This window comes from Monodelphis domestica, chromosome 3, assembly GCF_027887165.1.
Source record: "Monodelphis domestica isolate mMonDom1 chromosome 3, mMonDom1.pri, whole genome shotgun sequence".
NCBI classification, from domain to species: Eukaryota; Metazoa; Chordata; class Mammalia; order Didelphimorphia; family Didelphidae; genus Monodelphis; species Monodelphis domestica.
The window spans coordinates 491,338,062-491,358,129 of record NC_077229.1 but is presented as its reverse complement, the minus strand read 5'-3'; the positions used below and the strand labels follow the sequence as shown (position 1 = coordinate 491,358,129).

General features: G+C 39.0%; 1 protein-coding gene across 1 annotated transcript; it reads right to left on the bottom strand.

The window, feature by feature from the left end:
* Positions 1–5,169: 5,169 nt before the first annotated feature.
* Positions 5,170–18,175, bottom strand: CRHBP (corticotropin releasing hormone binding protein). The gene is made up of 7 exons (XM_001381614.4): positions 17,764–18,175; positions 17,249–17,342; positions 16,694–16,851; positions 14,444–14,651; positions 11,962–12,110; positions 10,063–10,180; positions 5,170–5,934 (listed from the first exon to the last, which is right to left on the bottom strand). Exons 1-7 carry the CDS (start codon positions 17,854–17,856, stop codon positions 5,777–5,779), a joined length of 978 nt encoding a protein of 325 aa, XP_001381651.3. The 5' UTR covers positions 17,857–18,175; the 3' UTR covers positions 5,170–5,776.
* Between the last annotated feature and the right edge of the window lie 1,893 nt (positions 18,176–20,068).

Genomic DNA, 20,068 nt, shown 5'->3' with positions numbered 1-20,068 from the left:
CAATAGCTGCAGTCATGCCAAGATGCCAAGACGCCCAGGAAGCTGCCACCAGCCACCTCTCCGCCAAAAGAGACCAGAGAGAGGAAGTGACGTGAAATATATAGACCATTTTTTACATCACTTCCTGAGTCTCACATGTACCAATGGAAGCTTAAGCTTGACTTAAGACAGCCCAGGGGGTCTGTCAGTTGTTTCTGATTTGTCACTTGCTAGCACATGTCTGTCATAGGCCATCTTTCTCAACACTTAATCCTTAAGTAGGGGTGTATACATTCCTGTTTTGTTAGACTAAGCAGGGTGGAGTAAATCTAAAATTCACACAGTTGCCTCCAAGACTGGACTATCTTAGGATGTGTTGAGTTGCCTGTAATTAGCAAAGGAAATATAAAAGTAGCCAGAGGCCCAGGCTCAAAGTCTAGTTGAGGTCCCTTGTTCTGTCTACAGCATACTGCTGGGGTAAGGAGAAAGAGATCTTCTCCTTTAGTCTTCCAGAAACAGACTTGAAATGTCTTCATATGATCTGCAAAATAAAAAGGACCCAACTGAGCCAGGACATTCCCTTTTAAAGATATTCTGAGTGGCTATTCTTATTCAGTAGCCACATGGATAGGCCACTGTGCTTGGAATCAAGAAGACTCATCTTCATGAGTTCAAATCTGGCCTCAGACACTAGCTATGTGACCCTGGAAAAATCAGATAACGCCATTTTATGCTTCAGGTTCCTCATCTTTAAATGAACTAGAGAAGGAAATGGCAAACCACTCCAGTATCTTTGCCAGGAACATCCCATAATGGGGTCACAAGGAGTCAGAAACAATTCAACAACAGAAAGCAACCAGCGATTTGCTTCTTAATACCCAAAGTACAGGAGTCCTTCAATGCTGACTCAAAATGTGACCAACCAGAAGCAACCAGGGGCTTTGTCACCTCCAAAGCACTCATGGTAGAATTAGTCTCCAGTCACTTGTGAACACAAGAGAGCAAAGGAACAGAATTGATAGTCCTTTTAAAACAACAATACCAACAATTTATTTTTGTGTCTAACATTCTTTACTATCAGGGACTATTTTGCTTCTGTCTAACTTGTCCAATTTTAAATCCTGCCTGTTTGTCATCATAAAAACATCATAGCCGCAGGGAAGAGATTCACCAAAAAGTCTCCTGGGAAATGGTGGCACAGTCTGGAGCCTAAATCTATAGGCTTATGGTCTCAGGGTATTTTTCAATCCCTTTCAGTGAGTGTCCTAAGTTCCAGTGGTGTGCCAACTCTTACCAGTTCCTCTTGATTGTTAAATTTTCAGTGTGAGCATTTATATCTCATAAATCTTCAAATGCTACAGATCAGGGCTTGAGTTATCATTTTGCTGATTGGCTAGACTTAAGAAAGTGATGGAGAAAATGTTAATAATGTGGTGTAAACTTAAAAGAGTGTCCTGCATACACTTTTTTTTTTGAGAACTGGCTGTTAAACATTTTTCAGCACACTCAGACTTTCTCTATCCTTCCTGTCCTTTGCTCCTATGGACTTTTTTTTTTCTGTCTGCATTTTCTGTTTGCTTATTTCAACAATAAGGAGACCTTTTCAAATGTAAGGAGAAAATGGATGATAATCATTACAAATGACCCTGTTGAATTGAGACCTTCTTTATAATCTACTTTTTAAAGACATAAAGAGAATTTTCTATTTTGGAAGTACTGAATCTCATAGACTGAGGTCTACCAGATATAATTTAATGTGATTACTTTATAATACGAGCTACTTTGCAAAACACTCATATTGTGCATTACAGAATGGAGAAACAAGCTGCCTGCATGGAAGACAGAGCCTTGGGTTTTTTCCTTTAGTAATATTCTTTTCTGTAGACCAGCTGGAGATACTGGCTTCTTCATGAAGTGGCACAAAAACAAAGTTCAAGATTAAGCAGCATATAAATGGAAATGAAAATAACAACAACTAGTAGAATCAAATGATTCACTTTGTGTCCTTTAGAAAATGAAATGAATTCTCCTTTTCACTCCTTAATTTTAATGCAAGAAAAATTCACATAGTATGAAGAGCAAAATCGGTTTGGTGAAAGGAAGAAATGTAAAAATTGAATAGAAATCAGAAAAAAGGAAACATTTATTGATGTAGTATAACCAGTCTTCTGAACTTCCACTCCAGTGGCCTCCTTCACTGGCAGAACCTTCATTTCTACAATCTCCTCTAATTGGTGAATTTTCCTGAACCTCCAGTTGAGGATCTGCTCTAGTCATTGCAGATTAAACTTAAAACTTGTGTCATTTTTTTTTTCAGAGAGCCCGTTGTTAAAATTTACTGGCACATCCCTTTACATTAGTCTTGCTTATTCCAAACCTAGTTCAGCTTAAGATACATTGGTCTTGTCCAGGAACTCATGCCCTTCAATTGAGTATATTTCAGCAGTGGTTTCCCCATCCTTCCTTTTCATTTTTTTGTGTTGCCTTCTTTTAAAATATTTTTCCAGATTATATGCAGATACTATTTTAATAATCATTTTCTGATATTTTGCAATCCATGTTCACTCCCTTCCTACTCCCTCTCCACCCTACCCTAAATGGTAGGTAATATGATATAGGTTATACATGTACTATCATGTAATACACATGTCCATGTTTGTCATGTTGTGAAAGGTGATGTTCATCACTTAAACTAGAAGAAATCGGTATTTACTAAATATTCCTTGAATTAACATCACATGCATGTCCAGATGTCCCCCAAAGGAGTCTTTGAGTCTTTCAAAAATTATACTGGCTTTCGAAGATGTAGACTTTTTGAGCAGGGACCATTTCATTTTTGTCTTTGTATCTTCAGGGCCCAAAATAGTGTCTAGTACCTAAAAGGCCCTGAATAGTTGCCTGATGAAAGAACAAATGAGTCGTATTATCAGTAATACTAGCTTCTAGAGCTGTTTTGTCACATACCTTCTCTTACCTGGTGAGCCAGCAAACAATTTTGTAAAGCAGATGGAAAAAGTAAGGAGAGACAGTGCAGAGCTAAATGGTCCACATGAAGATTAAGCCTTAACCTCTTCTGTTGTATGCTATAACCGTCTACAATGAAAAGCTAACTAGGAATGATCAGAATGCCCAAGTTTCTGTTGCGGAGATCTGCCAAAAGGCACTTTTAGGATGTTTCAGAGAAGATGGAAAAGTCTTTGTCACCTTTGTCCATTTGTGTTAACCTGGAACCATAAATGCATGTAGGCAGCCGCATTAGGTTATGAGTACTCCGCAAGAAATTTAGAAAGGGAGAGCTGAAGCAAGAGTTATGAAACAGAGTAGGGGCAGGAACTGACCAAATTCCCAAGTCGGGTGGTTGTACGGTATTCTGTGTTTCTAGATGTATCTCTTTTCCCCCTTCCAATTTCTCCTCTCCCACTGTATGCACATAAAGATGCCCAGGATTTCAACTACATTATGGGGATAAAAATGGATTTTTGTGAACTAGCCTGAAATAATACTATTCCTGTAATAAAACCCATCTGTAACTTTTACTGAGAAGAAAATGAACCTCAAGGAGTTCTTTCCCATCTAGTTAGAAGAGTTTATTACTCACTCTACCTCACCACCACCTACATTTCTGTAAACTGATTTTCCAAAATCTTCTCTTGCTTGACCACCAGGTTTGTACCATGGAGGTTGTCAAAGGTGAATAACTTCTATGGCTTATTATTTTATTCCCACCCAGATTAGTAGGAACTTCTGAAGTTGTCCCTGTTGAGGAGATTCAATTCTTCTGGCTGTTAACAAACTAAGGTCATCAATAGATTTAAAAACAGAACTTTTATTCAGGCTACAACGAATATTGAAACAGTAGAAAGCAACAATAGATCATTTTCCCCAGGAGTATAATCTCATTACTTCTTCCTAGTTTATTGTGGGTTCCAAACCTCTCTAGAAATATAACATCGTTGGAAGGATTAACTAAGTCTCTCTACAGCCAGAGAGGGAGGAAGGGTGGGCTTGAACCTTCAATGAAGACAATATCTGCATATCAGTGCCTGACACACAGCCCACATGTGTCCTTTTCTTCCTCTGCCTCCTCCAGGAGCTCTCCAACAGTAGTCAAGTTTGCCAAAATCCTTGTTGAAATTCCCGGATGAGTCCTCCTTGTGTCTCGTGTCTCATTAGCTTTTATTTGGGCAATTCTAAAACCTTTGTTGGGCAGAAAGGTGCCAAGGTGGCAGAGTGGATAGAGCACTGGGCATGGAATAAAAAAGACCTGAGTTCAGATTCATACTCAGACACTTAATGGCTGTGTGACCCCTGTAAAATAAGTTGGGGAAGGAAATGGCAAACTACTCCAGTATCTTTGCCAACAAACCCCCAAATAGTGTCAAAAATGAGTCAAATGTGACTGAAAAAAATGGAATAACAACAAAAACCTCTTGTTTCAGGTCCTGCTGAGTTTCAGCAGAAAACTATGGGAATGTGTCTGACCAGGATCAGAAAAAATGGGACTTTAAAAATGAACTTGAATAATTCTCCTTCCACATAATATCTGATATCATATCCTAGTGACTAGTGGCATTCTGGCTTTATAAGTAATAATTTTACAGTTCAGTTTTGTTGAATCTAATGGAAAGTTCTAGAGAAATGACTTGACCAAATGACTAAAATTTTCACTATGCCCATGTAGAGTTTAATATCTTGGTCTTTCTAAGATTCAAATTGAAAGTTAGTTTTTCTGAAGTCATAGTGAAGGAAAATGGAGAAATGTAGGGCCTCCTCCTTTCAATAGCTTGGCAGAAGGCCCTGAAATTATATAGGCAACTATTCCCCAACTGGATCCAAAGATAAGTTTTCTCTTCTTGTGAAGAACGTTTTGCTTCTCTAAAGTTCAGTAGTCTTCTCTAAACAGGCAACTATAAACTCAGCTTATGCCCACCTATCACCACAGCCTATATGTCTCCTTTTCTTCCTCTGACAACCCCAGGACACTCCTTTTATTTCAGGGGCACACATCCTTGAACCTTACTACTCTGACCAAGAAGTCCAAAACAACCCCTAATAACATCTTTTCAGTCTTAATAAAATGACAGATATAATATATAAGATATATATATATATATACACATATATAAGTAAAACTTTCTGGAAATAAGGTAAGAAATGACTCAAAGGGAGAAAAAAATACCATACACAAGATTGTGCCAACACTTTAAATGTATTTTATTCATGTTTGAACTTGCAGAAGTAAAATATTTCCATGCTACAAAGTTTTATTAAAAACAAGTCATTACAAATAAATAAATAAATGAGAGTGTGGTATAATAAATAAAACAGAAGCAACTGTTTTTCCATACATAAAAACATTGGACTTTCTTTTACAAACCAGAGGAGGCACATGCCACCATTGGATCTTCCTTTGGAAATTTCACCTAGTGTGAAAAGATCATAATGTCACATGCCCCGTCTTTCAGTTGTTTTGCCCACATGATCTGTTCAATTTCATCTGGCTCTGAAGGAATAGCAAGCATTTCCATCTGGATATTTACTTATCCTGGCAAAGAATATGCCTATTTTCTGCCTTGTGCCCACTTACACATTGTAAACCCCAAAGGAACAAAGGAAAATATAAAAATGATTGCAGTGATTTTATTCCCAGCATGAGGCTGGTAATACTGACTGGTATGAAACATCTAGTGCCAGAGAGTAGAAAGGTTCAATGATTCCAGCTTATCAGACTTAGAAGTGCATTGTACATTCAGTAAAACCTCATTTCATTAGCAATATGGAATCTCCGCCTGGCAATTCAGATGCTGGGGAAGCAGTATTCCTTAATGCTGTTTCCACTGGGACTTCCCAGGTCATAGGGCTCAAGCTGATGATACTCAAATGTCACACGATTGACGTGTTTCCCACTGGAGACCATACGCACTACAGTGTTATCACAGCCGATTGTCAACTGGGCTGTTGGGGACAGAAAAAAGAAATCAAGTTTCATCGTAAGTCAGAATTCACACGGCTCATGTCATCCTGTCAAACTGCTCACTCTGGAAATCAGGGGGGAAATGGCTCCCCAAATTCTTGAGTCATCTTGAGATGAATGCAATTACTTTATACTATGTTCTCTGAGTTCTCTGTTTATTATGTTTTTAAGCTTTAACCTTCCATCTTCGAATCTATACTGTGTATTTTTTGGTTCCAAGCAGAAGAGAGCAGTAAGGATTAGGCATTTGGGGTTAAGTGATTTGTCTGCTGAAACACAGCTAAGAAGTGTCTGAGGCCAAATTGGAACCCAGGACCTCCCAACTCCAAGCCTGGCTCTCTATCCAATGAGTCACCTAGCTGCCCTTCTATTTAGTTTTAACACAAAACATTTTTAGGTCAAGCTTCACCTTGCATCTAAGAAGAGGAGAGAAAGGCAAACCTTTCTTGCTCTAGCCTTGCCTTTGTGGCTCCCACAAACTAGGCATAGACCTGCTCTTTATCAGTTAATTGAGCAGAAAAAGCATGTGCCCTGAAGAAATTACTCATAATTCTAAAGGATTTCAAAGCACTGTCCTCATCCTAAACACGGAAAAGATAGTACATGTGTTACTAGTCTCATTTTATAGATAGGGAAACTGAGGCTCAGAGCAGAAAAGATAGTACATGTGTTACTAGTCTCATTTTATAGATAGGGAAACTGAGGCTCAGAGCAGATAACTAGCCTGTATCCCCTCTTCAACAAGAAAGGAAAGAAATTCTAGGGTATACAATGTATGGCAGATAAAATGTGGCACGATGGATAAAGCACTGGATTTGGAGTAAGGAAGATGAGTTCAAATCCAATCTCAGACACTTATATGCAATGTAACCCTGGGCAAATTTCTTAATCCTTGTCTACCTAATTTTCCTTATCTATAAAATAGAGATAATAATACCACCTGTCTCCCAGGATTGTTTGAAGATAATATTTATAAAACATTCTGTAAACTTCAAAGCACTTGATAAATACTATTATTATAAGAAATAATAAAAAAGAATGAAATAAAATATAGAGATCAATTAATTTCAATGGGGCAATATAATTATTTGCCAAATAGTCCCTATACCTCAGAGACTTCTTATATCCCCTGGGGGGAGGTATATGAATTCTAGATTGGAACCCACTGGACTGGATGATCTCTGAGGCTCCAATATTCTGTGATATTAGAGTAACACATGGGTATGGTGGCTAAACACAGAGTTCCTATAACTGGACATTTGGAAAAGAGGGCAAAGGAGACAAATTTAGAGAATAATTCTCCTTCATTCTCTATAAAGGAAGGTAGTATTCCCAAAAGGGCTTCAGGTACCTTCTTGCTAATAGATAAGGCATGGTAGATCTTGGCACACAATGCCACCTTTTTCAACTTTTATCTTTATTAGCCATTGTTGTTCTCTTTGGATACCTTAGACCTAAGAAGAGAAGCTCCAGTCATCTCTGTAGTTTGGGAAGCTCAGCTACAGACAAATTTCTGTTGAAAAGAATTGGTATTGTCCTCTGCAGAGTTCACCAAGATAAAGCCAATTTCTGTTCTTACTCTCATCTAGGTATCCACCAGGATACAAATAACCTCGACTAGTAGGATATTTGGTTCAGACAGGTCATTCTTTCTTTGCTTACGTTAAAAACTTCAGCTATAGGATATTTTTTATTTCCTGTTTCATGTGCATTTCAGTGATTTCAAACTAGACTTATAGCATGATCCACAGTCAAAGTCAAACCGAAGGAGTAGAGCCCTTCGTCAGTTCTTATTATCCATTTATTATTTTCTCCTTAGAAAAAATATAAAGTGTCTACACGTGAAAAAATAAGTAGAAATGGAGGCAATTATCCAATTAATCCAAACCTTAAAGATGGCCCTGAATTATCTAAATAGTTCAGATAAATGTTGTTTGTGGTCCTAAGTCTTTACTTAACCCCATGTCTTAAGATGTACCTTCTTTTTATCAATAGTTAAAGACATGACCTGCCATGCTATCCCCTAAGCATGCTAAATATTGAGTACAGCATAGAGAAAAATCTTAGAGAACCTACAGCTTCAAAGATAGGAGGAGCAATGTAAACAGGAATGTAGAAAACAAATTTCCCTATTCTTTGGCATGAGACTTTTGGAAAACAATGTTCTTACTTTATAATAATGCAAGATATGTCTTAAACCAAATTCTGGCTTAAAACACATGTGTTAGCTAGTCTTTCTACATTTTTTAGACAGGACCATAGCTGTTTGACAGTAGGGAGCTGTTCTGATTGGCAAGAAGCAGCTTTCTATTCCTAAGTACCTTAACTTCCTTGGACATCCAGGTAACTCTCTAAGACTCTAAGTGATAGGACAGATGCCTTTTTGGGTTCATGGAAGAACTCTCCAAATAGGGAACTCCTCACAATGATGACATTATAGATTCAAGATCTATCCCAGTCCCCTTCTTTCCATAACCCCCCAAGAAAAAAAACAAACAATAGTTTCTACTTAGAGGGGAATCTTCACCTGCCTCTCTTAATTCTGCTTTTGAATTTTTTGTCATTAAGTCATTAAGTCATTGAGACTTCAGGTAATGCCTTACAGGTCTTTCATCCTCAGCAAAATTTGGCTCTTTTTAAAGGGGAAGTCTTTGTTTTCTTTTCCTCTCTAGTTTTCCTTTTGACTCTTTAGATCTAGACAAAAACATAAATATCTTTTATACTTGAGAAAAATAATATCTCCTGTAAAATTGCATACTTTGTTAGTAAACAAACTCTTTAGTCCCTGAAAAAGGGACAGCCTAACCTATGCTATGACTGGGAGCCAATTCTCCAAGGTGTTTCCCTGCAGAAGCCATTCTTAATTCCCTCATTTCCACATCTGCTTCTGAGCCAAGGACAAGGTAGGGAGATAGTAAAGATGACTTCTTATAAAATATGCTTTTGGTGAAGCAAGGAAGGACCATTGCTCCTCAAATGTATTCTCTACTTGTTGGCTAGAGCTTCAAAATTCACCATTAGAACTTTATTCCTTTAGTTTAAATCTTTTAGACCTGTTAAAATAAAAATACTTTAAGCCTTTTTTTGGGTCATCTCCACCTCAAGGTGAATGAACTTCAAAACTTTTCCTCTGAGTACATTTTGATGGGGGGGTGGGGGAGGATGGAGATTGTGAGAATCCTGAGGCTCTTGGTGGGAAAACAGTAGACAAATTTTTCTTACGTTATAATTTAGAATACATTCGTTTGCTCCTTGGCTTTTACCATGCAAGCCTTCCATAAGGTATCAGAGGTGGGTGGTTTTGTGCTGCTTCAATTCGGTTTTGGGGTTATAATATGCAATACTTCCAACATAGCCTTCATAGGTTTTGGAGCTGGAAAGAACTTTAGAAATCTTGTATTTCCAACCCCTCACTTTACAGATGAAGAAAAAGGATCCATTCTCCTTCCTGATCTCCAGAGACCAGTTCCACTTGCCTGAGGAATCTATTCAATTTTAGAATTCAGCCCTTGAGCTAAGCTGTTTTGATTGGTGGGTGAGTGAAGGAAAACTCATCTACCTCTATTTAGACAGTCATAAGAGCATCCACCACCAAGAAACTAGAATGCATATGGATATGTAGTTATCTATTCTAATCTATCCCTTTTCTTCCATTGCCCCAGTTCTACCTTTTTGTCAGGGGACCAGCAATCAAAGCAATCCTTCCACTGTTATTGGAAAGGGTGTGACAATGGGCTGCCCTATGATTTTGCTTATCATTCCTGTGACTTGCTACACCCAAACTCACCTATATGTTCTGTATTCCCTTTTCAGAATGTAAATTCCTTGAGGACAGGGATTGTTTTGGAGGACAGGGACCCCCAGAACCCAGGACAGTACTTGGTACATAGTAGGTGCTAAACACATCCCTTTTTTCATTTATTCATTCAATGTCTTGCCCAAAGTCATACATGTTTCAAGTTGGGAGCATTGAGAATTGAACTCAGGTCATACAATATGTGCATACAGTGAAATGTGGGGAACTTTCCTTTCTTATCTTTCAAAAATGTTTTCATTTTAAAAATCATTTGAATAGATTCAATAATGAGAACATTAAACAAACATCTTACCAGGACCATGAAAAGGATAACATAGATCAGCAAAAGGCATCATCTTGGAAGGGTCCAATCCAGTTCCTCCTAGTAGCTCCACAAAATCTCCTATTCCTCCACAACCTACAGAAGGTTTCTATTAAAAAATAAAGCAGCAGAAGGGGTTGCCTTTAATGAATGATGGAATCAACGTGTTTAACCAATGAAAGATTGCATGGATTCACTCAATCATGGCCTTAGAGGCTTTTACAGCAACATCTAATTTTAAATGTAGCATCTGGCTCTCCGGAAATTAAAATTGATGTTGAAAAAGGGAAGTTTATCAGAATTACTTTCTAAACATGTTGAGTAATCATTTCTTTAAACTGTTTTTCACTCAAGGATCTGAACTATAGAGTATAAAACTGTAAAGAGCACAGGAGCTGTCTGAGAAATTGATTCATCAAATCCTATGCAGAGACATCCGGAATTTTTAAAATTCCTTAATGGATATGCCCAGGGTTACAAAATTTTAAATATATGTCTAATATAATCAATTATTTTTTTCTTCATTCCTTCTCTTCTTCATTAAGGATCCATTAATGAAGGGCCATATGGCATACTTTCTATTATAATAGATTTACTGATAATATCTTGGATTATTCATAAGATTGTTTTGGGGAACTCTCAGATGAGGAAAGCCCTGCTATGTTTGCAAGTCAACACTTTCTCTGAAACTTAGGGTCTTAGAGAATTGCCTAGAGCCCTGAGGTAAATTACTCTCCCATGTTTACATGGCCAGGATGTATCAGAAGCTATATTTGAGCCAAGGTCTTCCTGGCTCCAAGGCCAACTCTTTATCCACTATACTATTCTGTCTCTCAGAGAAAGATTAGAACCCCAAAACTCATTGTCCATATAATTGATTCCTGACTGAGCTTTAATGACTAAGGCTGCCCTGTTTCTTTTTTTTTTCACCAGACTAGGCAGAATAAGTTTTCCAGTTCAATGCAGACACACAAACTCTCATATTGCCCAATGGAGGTTCCATGTAAAATACCATATCCCTTTCTATTCCATAATTCAGAAATTCTGAACTATTTTTCTGTTATAGACTATTAAACATCTGGCAAAATCACATTTTTAAAATGTATAAAACAAAACATGAGTTTCTAGAGGAAAACCAATCAAAATCACTGTTTCTTATTTTTTATGGTGTTTTCTTTTCATGGGATTTGTTTGTCTCTCAGGATGGGCAGGGTTGCTGGGTGTTTTTAATACAAGCAAATGCTTACATTTTATTAGCTGAGTGATAAAGGAGAGAAGTCAGGAGAGAATTTGCCAAGGTCAAGTCTAGGATTGATTTTAAGGGAGAAAAGGGCAATGGGGAGAGAAGCCAGGAGATTTTAATAGCCTATTTGTATGGCTTCAGTAACACATCACTGTGCTTTCCAATGTCAAAACAAGATTTTGTACTACACCAGCTGCATTCTTCTACAACACAATTTTACCATTCTGAGATATTCTCCCATATAGACAAAAAAATTCAGATAATCAGAGAAACACCTGGGCAGATGACTCATAGCATCGCCATGATTCAGCTGGAGAAATCTTTCATAAAAGAGGCAAGCACGAGTGAGTTGGATGGTCCTCAGACAGCCCAGCCTCACCCACTTGAAATATTTGTACCACAGTGAAAATTGCTCAGATAATCAGGACACCTGGATAGGTGATTAAGCTTAAGATGAGGGGCGGGAGCGAGGTGTGCTTAAGAGAAGCAAGGATAAATGGATGTGATTTTAATAACAGTGTTGGAGAAAACACACAGGCATGGGCATAAGCACAATGATCAAATGATACAGATATGCCCAATCAGCCTACTGGCACTATTATAGATAGAACCTTAAGAATTGATTTAGGAAGAAGTAAACAACTTACCTTTAACTGAAGACCATTTAAGTGCCCCAATATGAGATCTGATATTTTTATAACCACTGGATAAATGATAGAGAAACTGCAGTTTCTGTGCTGATGAGGAATGACCATGGTAAATCTTCCATTGGGGGTCTGAGAGATGACATTGCAAGCTGTTTAGCAAAGGCAAGAGACAAAAAAAAAAAAACAGATTTACTAGTTATCAGCTGTGTATATTCCTTTATGAAAGAATCATAGACCTGTTTTAGGTAGGAAGGCTTCACACTCTAACCCCATTCTATAAAAGTTCCTACTTGTGGCCCTGTGGGCAGCTACAGGATGCAGTGGATCAAGTCAAGAAGACTTATTTATTTCTGAGTTCAAATCTGGCCTCAGACACTAGATGTGTGACCCTGGACAAGTCACTTAATTTCTATTTGCTTTAGCTTTCAAATAGGCAAAAATGAGCTGGAGAAGGAAATGGTGAAACACTCCAGTCTCTTTGCTAAGAAAACCTCAAATGGGGTCATGAAGAGTTGGACACAACTGAACAACAACAACAACTGAGAACTGAATGTCACACAAAAAAAATCTATAAGTATACTAGGAAGGCCCTTTGGTATTGAAAACCATTCCTCAAGAATGGAAATTGTCTTGTCCCCATTACATTGGGAGCGCCATGAGGGAAGAGACTATCTTTTGCCTCTTTTCACATCCTCAGTGCTTAGTCAAGTGTCTGACATATAGAATGGAAAAATAGATATTTGTTGGTTGATTGATTAATAGATGAGGCATTTTCTTTAAAAAAAAAAAAAAGGCATTCATTTTAACATTCATTTAAAAATTTTGTGTTCCAAATTCTCTTTCTAGATGTGGCATTGCCAACCTTCCCTTCTCTTTGGGGCTTAATACTGTATATTGATTCCAAGGCAAAAGAACAGTAAGGGCTAGGCAGTGAGGTTAAGTGACTTGTCCAAGGTCACACAGCTAGGAAGTGGCTGAGGCCATATTTGAACCCAGGACCTCCCATCTCTAGGCCTGTTTCTCACTCCACTGAGCTGCCTAACCCTCCCATATAAGTACTTTGGATTTACAAAGTATTTGACATAAAGCTGCTTATGAAAAATCTTTAGACAAAAGGAAAAACATTCTCAAATTCTGCTTAAGTATTTATATATCAGAAGTCATAGAGTGGGTTAAACATAGTTGGGAATCCTCCCACCAACATACTTGTACAGTAAAATCTATCTTCCAGGAGAGAGTGGAACTAGAATAAGTTTTCCTCTTCTAGATGGGTACATCTGGAAAGAAACTTAGTGATCATTTAAGCCAAACCATTGTTTTTTTTTTCTTTAAGGAAACTGAGATCTATGAAGTTTAAGTAATCTGTCCAAGGAAACACATCTGAAAAATGGCAAATATTGGGACTAGCACCAACAACTTTTCCACTGCCTTTCTTAATTCATTTTAGTCTCATTTCTCTGGAATTTCTGAAACATTTTTTTAACCTCTCAGACTATATGCAAGCTTTGTTTAGCTTGCTTAGAAATCTAGAGACTCTTCAAGAATGACATTTTTTTGCCACTAAAAACCTCATCAAGTATTTCCTAATTGCATCATTAGTTTTTTTAGAACTATACCTAACTTTCTATATTTTTAGCCAAACTTTATTTTTGACATCATTATTTTTTTCTCAGTGATTACTGAAGCTACCTGCTTCTATTTGTGTTAGTTTTCTAGAAAATTTTCATTTTCCTTTTAAATTTATAGTTTTTAAACCATTAGTGATAGTTTTTTTTTTTTAAAAAAACCCTTACCTTCCATCTTAGAATCAATACTCTGTTTTGGTTCTAAGGCAGAAGGGTGGTAAGGGTTAGGCAATGGGGGTCAAGTGACTTGCCCAAGGTCAAACAGCTAGGAAATGTCTGAGGCCAGAGTTGAACCTAGGACCTCCCATTTCTAGGCCTGTCTCTCAATCCACTGAGCCCCCCAGCTGCTCCCCATTAGTGATACTTTTAATTCAATATTTGCCTTTTTAAAAAGTAGCAAATAAGAAGTCAATTACAAAACTAATGTGAAGTAAGTCCCTATATTCCATGGTGTTTATCCTTACGAGGGATATATTCTTCCACTTGTCAAGGCAATATAGGTCAAATTTATCCTAGACAAGTGGAATAATTTAGGACTAGCATTTTTGTCATTGGGTCTATTAGTAAGAAAGATTTAAGTTTAGAAATTTAACGCTTGCGAAAGAAATATCAAGTTATTTGTACTTTCTCTCAGTTGAGAACACAAATTACAAAGCATAATCTGCTTTTACTTATTATCAAAACAGAAGATCCTCCTACTACATTTCCAGATTTGTTTATAAAAAGGATTTCCAAGAAAACACCAAATCATTTCTCACTTCCTATTTCCTGAGCATTCTCAGTCAGACAACTCTTTAAAGCATAGTTTTTCACCAAATGGCCTGATTATTCACTGAAAAAATATAGAAAGCACTTACGGAAGAGGTTAGGGTTTTTCTTAACGGTTATTGTAAATCCGTTGCCTGGCTCATGAATCCGAAAGAAGATCATAGCCACATTCTGTGATGAGCTAAAAGTTCTGATATTTTCACTTTCACAGAAATCTATGTACCGGTCAGACATAGGAAGAGGATGATCCTGGGAACTGGGAAATTTCTCCCCTTTAAGAATCCAACCATCAAACACCTTTAGTAATGTAAAAATGGAAAGTTCATTGGTTGATTGATTCTACACCATCCATCAGTATCCCTAAACATACATTGTCTTTTAATGGGGGAAAGCCAGGAAGGAAGGTAGAAAAGAATGAGGAAGGAAGGAAGGAAGGAAGGAAGGAAGGAAGGAAGGAAGGAAGGAAGGAAGGAAGGAAGGAAGGAAGGAAGGAAAGAAGGAAGAAATTGTCCATTTCTAGAAAAGATCTTCAATCTTAAATGTAAACCTTTAGATAATTTTGTATTCTTCTCCTTCTTCCCTCCACCATCCAGCTTGCTTGCAATTTATTCTAAAGATACTTTGGCTCTGCTTTCTTTCCTTATAACCAATTCCCTTAATCTAGACACACACAATTTCATAACCATGACCAAAGATAAGTGAAAGCACAGATAATACTTTACTTTTGCCACTGAAATTCATATTTAATGCTGTATTCTTATTCCTTTTCATAAGTTACCCTCTGGTGAAATTTGAATACTTAGTAGAAAATTGTGAATTTTGGTAGGTTGTAACTTTGCTCCTAAATTGTTATATATTGGGTTTTACCATACATTTTATTTACTTCTAAGATCTAAGATTCAAATGCAGAGGTAAATGCTAACTTTCCCCCCTCTGTCAATGCCATAGTAGATATAAGTTGCTAAAGCCTTTACAACACACACACACACACACACACACACACACACACACACACACACACACTACACACACACACACACACACACTGTATTTTGCTAGGCTGGCAGCTGCACATTTCCAGGTCTTTACTAGAAACCTTTCCACTGGGTTGGAGCCTTTCAGAAATTGTATCCAAAGGACACAAAATTTTTGAGAGCCCAAGTTTACCACCAGGCCATGAGGAGGCACTAGAGGCAAACATCCCAGAAGGATGGAGATAGGAAACATCAATGGGAAATAACAAAATTTTTGGCAAATGCAATGATCCTTTAAAATTTTAGAAGCATTTCTTTTTCCCTTATTAATTTTCTTAGTGGTAGGTAGGGAAGAGGTCCAAGTTACCAGAGACTTCCAGTTCAACTCTAGTCAAATAGTCTCAATTGAATGTTATAGCACCAAAGTAGGCAATTCTATTGTTTTTGACAGATGTCAGAACATTTCCACTTTCAATGTTTTAATCATAATTTTTTTAATTGGACAAAAGGCATACACTTTCAGCTAGATTGTAGGAAGATTTCCTCCAATATTTGAGGTACCCAAGGGGGATTCTCTCTTGCCAGGTACATTCCTTTCCCAGGATTCCTGCCAAGATGCACCCTCCCTTAGACTAATTTCAAGGGGGGAGGGGAAGCAACCTTGTCCCACCACTGCCAGACCCCAAAGAAAAGAATTGTACAGATGTTGGATTTGGAGTTGGGGATCTGGATTCAAATTCTGATTCTTACTCCCTTTGCATGCCACCTTATTCAAATCACAAACTCCCTGGACCTCAGTTGCCTAGCTTATAAAAGGAGGGAGTTGGACTAGATCCCTTGCAGCTTTAAATCTGTGATGCTATGATCCCTGTCAGCTCGATTCTTCCCTGGGAGAACTCCTGGATCTTTCTGAATGCTCTCTATCATGCAGTCTTCATTTAACTTACAGGCACTGGGCTGTTATTCCAGGGTACTCTTCCATCGCTGTCCCACCCGGAAAACACTCGCAGCCCTGGACTACTGGGAAGTGCCAGGCTATGTTGCCCTGCCCGTGCTCCGGGACTGTGGGCACACAGCTTACTGGGACAAAGGTCACAAAGGTCGAAATATTCGGCACCGTGTATTGCAGAAAAGGGCTCGCGAGAAGGACGGAAAGCTCTCTGGAGGTGGGTAGTGTTGGTTGGGAAGACTAGGGAACTTGGACAGGAGGTGCAGAGTCCCTGGCTACTCGCTACTTGATCTATTCCTCACCATCAACCCAGCCCCATTCTTCGTAACTATTATTTCCCCTTCCCTTCCGCACTCTCCCCCATCAGTAATAGCTCTTGGGTGAGCTAGGCAGGCTCTGGGTTTAGGGTTCCTCACCTTCAGAAAGTCTCCACCTTGGCAATCAACGCTGACCAGGTCATATTGGATGGAGATGACCTCCTCCGGCTCCCCGATGAAGAAGGCGGCGCATTGCAACTGGGGCTGCTCGGCGGTGAAGGTGAATTGGCCCTCAATGCTCAGCATGTCTATGCATCCTGAAAGGAGCCGAAAGGTGAAGAATGTCGGGTGGTAGCAGTAAAGATCTGGGCTGGAGACTCTTTTCTCCGGCCCCCAACGACAGCCAGCCCTCTTCCCCAAGACCTCTCCCGAGTTTCCACTCTTTCCTGCACACAGCTCCGAGCTCCAAGCAAGGGAGCATTCCTGCTTTCTCTCATTCCCAACCCACTGCTTCTGCTCTTCTCTGACCCAAGCTCCAAAGAGCATGCCGGACTAGGTAGGCCGGTTCAAAAAACCAGGAGAACCACGCATCTCCTGGCTCTGTCCCTTCCACCGTTTTTGAGACTTCCCGAAATCTTTCCGCCTGCCCTCAGCAGCTTGAACTTTCCATCTGCCGGGACAGTTTCCGTCCGGGCTATGAAACGAGATACTCACTCAGCGAGCGATGATAGAGCTGTTCCTCGGACAGCTCCCGCTTCAGATCCGTGTTGAAGAGCAACAAAGGATCGGCTTCTGCAACCTCCCGCAGCTGGAAAAGAACAGAGAGACCTGGAGACCAGACTACGGGACCACCGGGGGAAAGTTAGCAGGGTGAGAATAGAGTAAGGAGCAGCTGAAGGTCCTCTTCTCAGGGCGGCAGAGACAGAAGGGGAGGGAGAGGGAAGCCAGGGAGAAATGCAGTTGACATCTTCTGATGTCCTATAACCAGCCTCCAGTGCCTCGCGACCCTTCCAGACCCAGTCAGAACGTCCCGAGACGCCTAAGAAAAGAGCATTCTCATGGGGCCGGAGAGGAAGAAATCAATCTAGGAGAATCCAATGGACAGGGACGACCATTGGGGGTTCTCTCGTGTAGTGTCTGCAACCTCAGAGATGAAAAAGAAAATGCAAATTACTTGAGGCTGAAAGTTGGAACAAAGCTGTGAAGATTTGGTTGTCATATTCACTCACCTCCAGGTATCTGGTCTCTCCCCGAAGAGCTCCCAGAAAGATCAGGATGAAGTGACACTGAAGTTTGAAGGTAGGAGACATTCTGGACCGCATAAGCTGCCACCCTTCTCACAAGGTCGGGGCTCAGTTTCTCCTTCACTTCCCTCTGAGCTGGTTGCTTGGAACTGGTAGGGTTTCTTTGACAGGTCTCTTTTATAGAGGAATGAGGAGGGGAGGCACTCCGTCCCTTAACTGAGCTGAGCTCAGTAACCATGGGTTACCCTATCTCAGTGACAAAGTGCGTGGGTATGACGAGGGTCCAGCTCTCTGCCACAAATTTTCAATCCAGCCCAGCTTTGCTTATCAGAAGTCCTTTTCTGTTTATCAGAAGTTTTTCTGATATCTGACATCCAAGGATGTCAAGGAATGAGGGGAAAGTCTACTCCTGACTTGTTTTACTCTTTTTTTCTACTCTGAAGGTTAATTTTGGGGAAAATTTAAAAATATATTTTGCAAGATACATAAGTGCACATACACAGGCTTTAAGAGGAATCCTAGAAACAGAGAATAAAAGCATTTTTTTCAATCATTCATCCTTCCCCTGGGAGAAAATTTTAAGACCCAAAGTCAAATGATCTAGAAGGTGAAGTATAATTGCCCAGGCTTTTGCAGTAATATGTCATCTCTAGTATATTTCTATTCATTAATCTTCCTTTTATCCTGGCTTACCTTTCTTATAAAAACTCCTAACCTAGCAGCTATCTCTAGAATGTTTGAACTGCTGAATAATTTTAATTATGTGGTGTGAGCTACATGAACTCTGCCTGGAATTGTTGGATGTTTTAAAATTAACATTAATCCAATTCATTTAGAAGGCAAATCCATCTCAGCTCCAATATTCTAGATTGGCTTAATTCAGTGAAATGCTTTTCTACCAATGCTATCAAGTTAACACTATAGGACAAAGACTTGAATGCCTCAGAGGTAGAGTATTAGCTAAATTTGTTGCCCCATTCTATGATATCCTTTAAAATATTCCTGCATTCATTTCTGTTTAAGAGAGCATTATTTCCACTACTTGTTCCCTTCTCCAACCCCCATGTAATAATGATGGATATTTATATAGTGTTTAGGCTTTTCAGAGTTTTACATATATATATGCATATATATATATATTTCATTTGAGCCTCAAAACAACTTTCTGAGGTAAATATTATAAGTATACTATCCCCATTTTATAAATGAGGAAATCATAGCTCAGAGAGGTTAAGTAGTTTGCTTCTCCATATCCACCTCCCCAAGGTCCCAAGTTAGTGTCAAAAGTGGGATTTGAACTTAGGTCTATATTATTCCAAGTCCACCTATACTAATCATAAATAGCTTTATTTCTAGATTATTTTTTTAAAAAATCAATTGATCAGTATTTAATCTTGGGGAAAGGGCACAGAAATAGCTATTTTCATTCTCAAGGTAATTCCATTCCATAACAAGCCTATAATCTTGCATCTCTAACCCTGGAGCTTACCCCATCAACTTTCCAATTAGTTCTTCCCTACCCTCTTCCCCTGTCTGTCAGGAAATGGAAAACTGGGCAGTAAGAGATGGAGAGGAGAAATAAGAGAAGGGTAATTGAGGATAGTGAAGAAATTAGAAGTTTGTTTCAACTCAACCTTATAGTAACTCATAATCAAAGCACCACTCAGCAGCTACCAAGACCATACATTTTCTTCCAGGCTCATCCTCATCACAGACAATGTAACCCAGAGGAAAGCAGTACTCACTTACTGTGACCTCTTTCTGGGTGACAGTATGGAGAAGGGCCATCTAAACTCTCTGTGCAGGTGTGTTCTCCTCCCCCCTTTTGTTCTTCCCTGCCTATCCCAGAGCAGAGGTAAGGAGCTTGGAAAACCACACCAGAGGCCTATTTTCTTCCTGTCTTTATTGGGTACCCTGGGCCTTCCCCAAATCTTTTGGAGATTTTGTTTCTGGCATATGTACTATTGCTTAAAGTTGTCACCATGAGGCTTATTTCTTGAAATCTCACTTTCCAAACCCTATCTCATCCCCTCATCAAGTTATATTCATGGTTTATTAGCATTAACTAGACTTGGAGAATCTGGGTTCAAATCCCACTTCTGATGGCTCTATTTACACAAGCTTGGGCAAACATTTTATGTCCCTTGGTCTCTTCAGTTTCTTCAACTAAAAAAATAAAGCAGTTTAATGGCTCTGTGGTCCCTTCCAGGTCTGAATCTATTAACAAGGATGTCCTTTTGTACATTTATAATGTCCCATTCTTAGGAACCTGGCACAATGAATGAGAGTA

Bases quoted from the DNA above. Each gene is read 5' to 3' on its own strand.
- CRHBP (XM_001381614.4), bottom strand. From the start codon at position 17,856: ATGCGGTCCAGAATGTCTCCTACCTTCAAACTTCAGTGTCACTTCATC. The intron at 16,852-17,248 runs GTGAGTATCTCG...GGCTCCTTTCAG, and splicing joins GCTCTATCATCGCTCGCTGA to GATGCATAGACATGCTGAGC. The intron at 10,181-11,961 runs GTAAGTTGTTTA...ATTTTTTAATAG, and splicing joins TAAATGGTCTTCAGTTAAAG to AAACCTTCTGTAGGTTGTGG.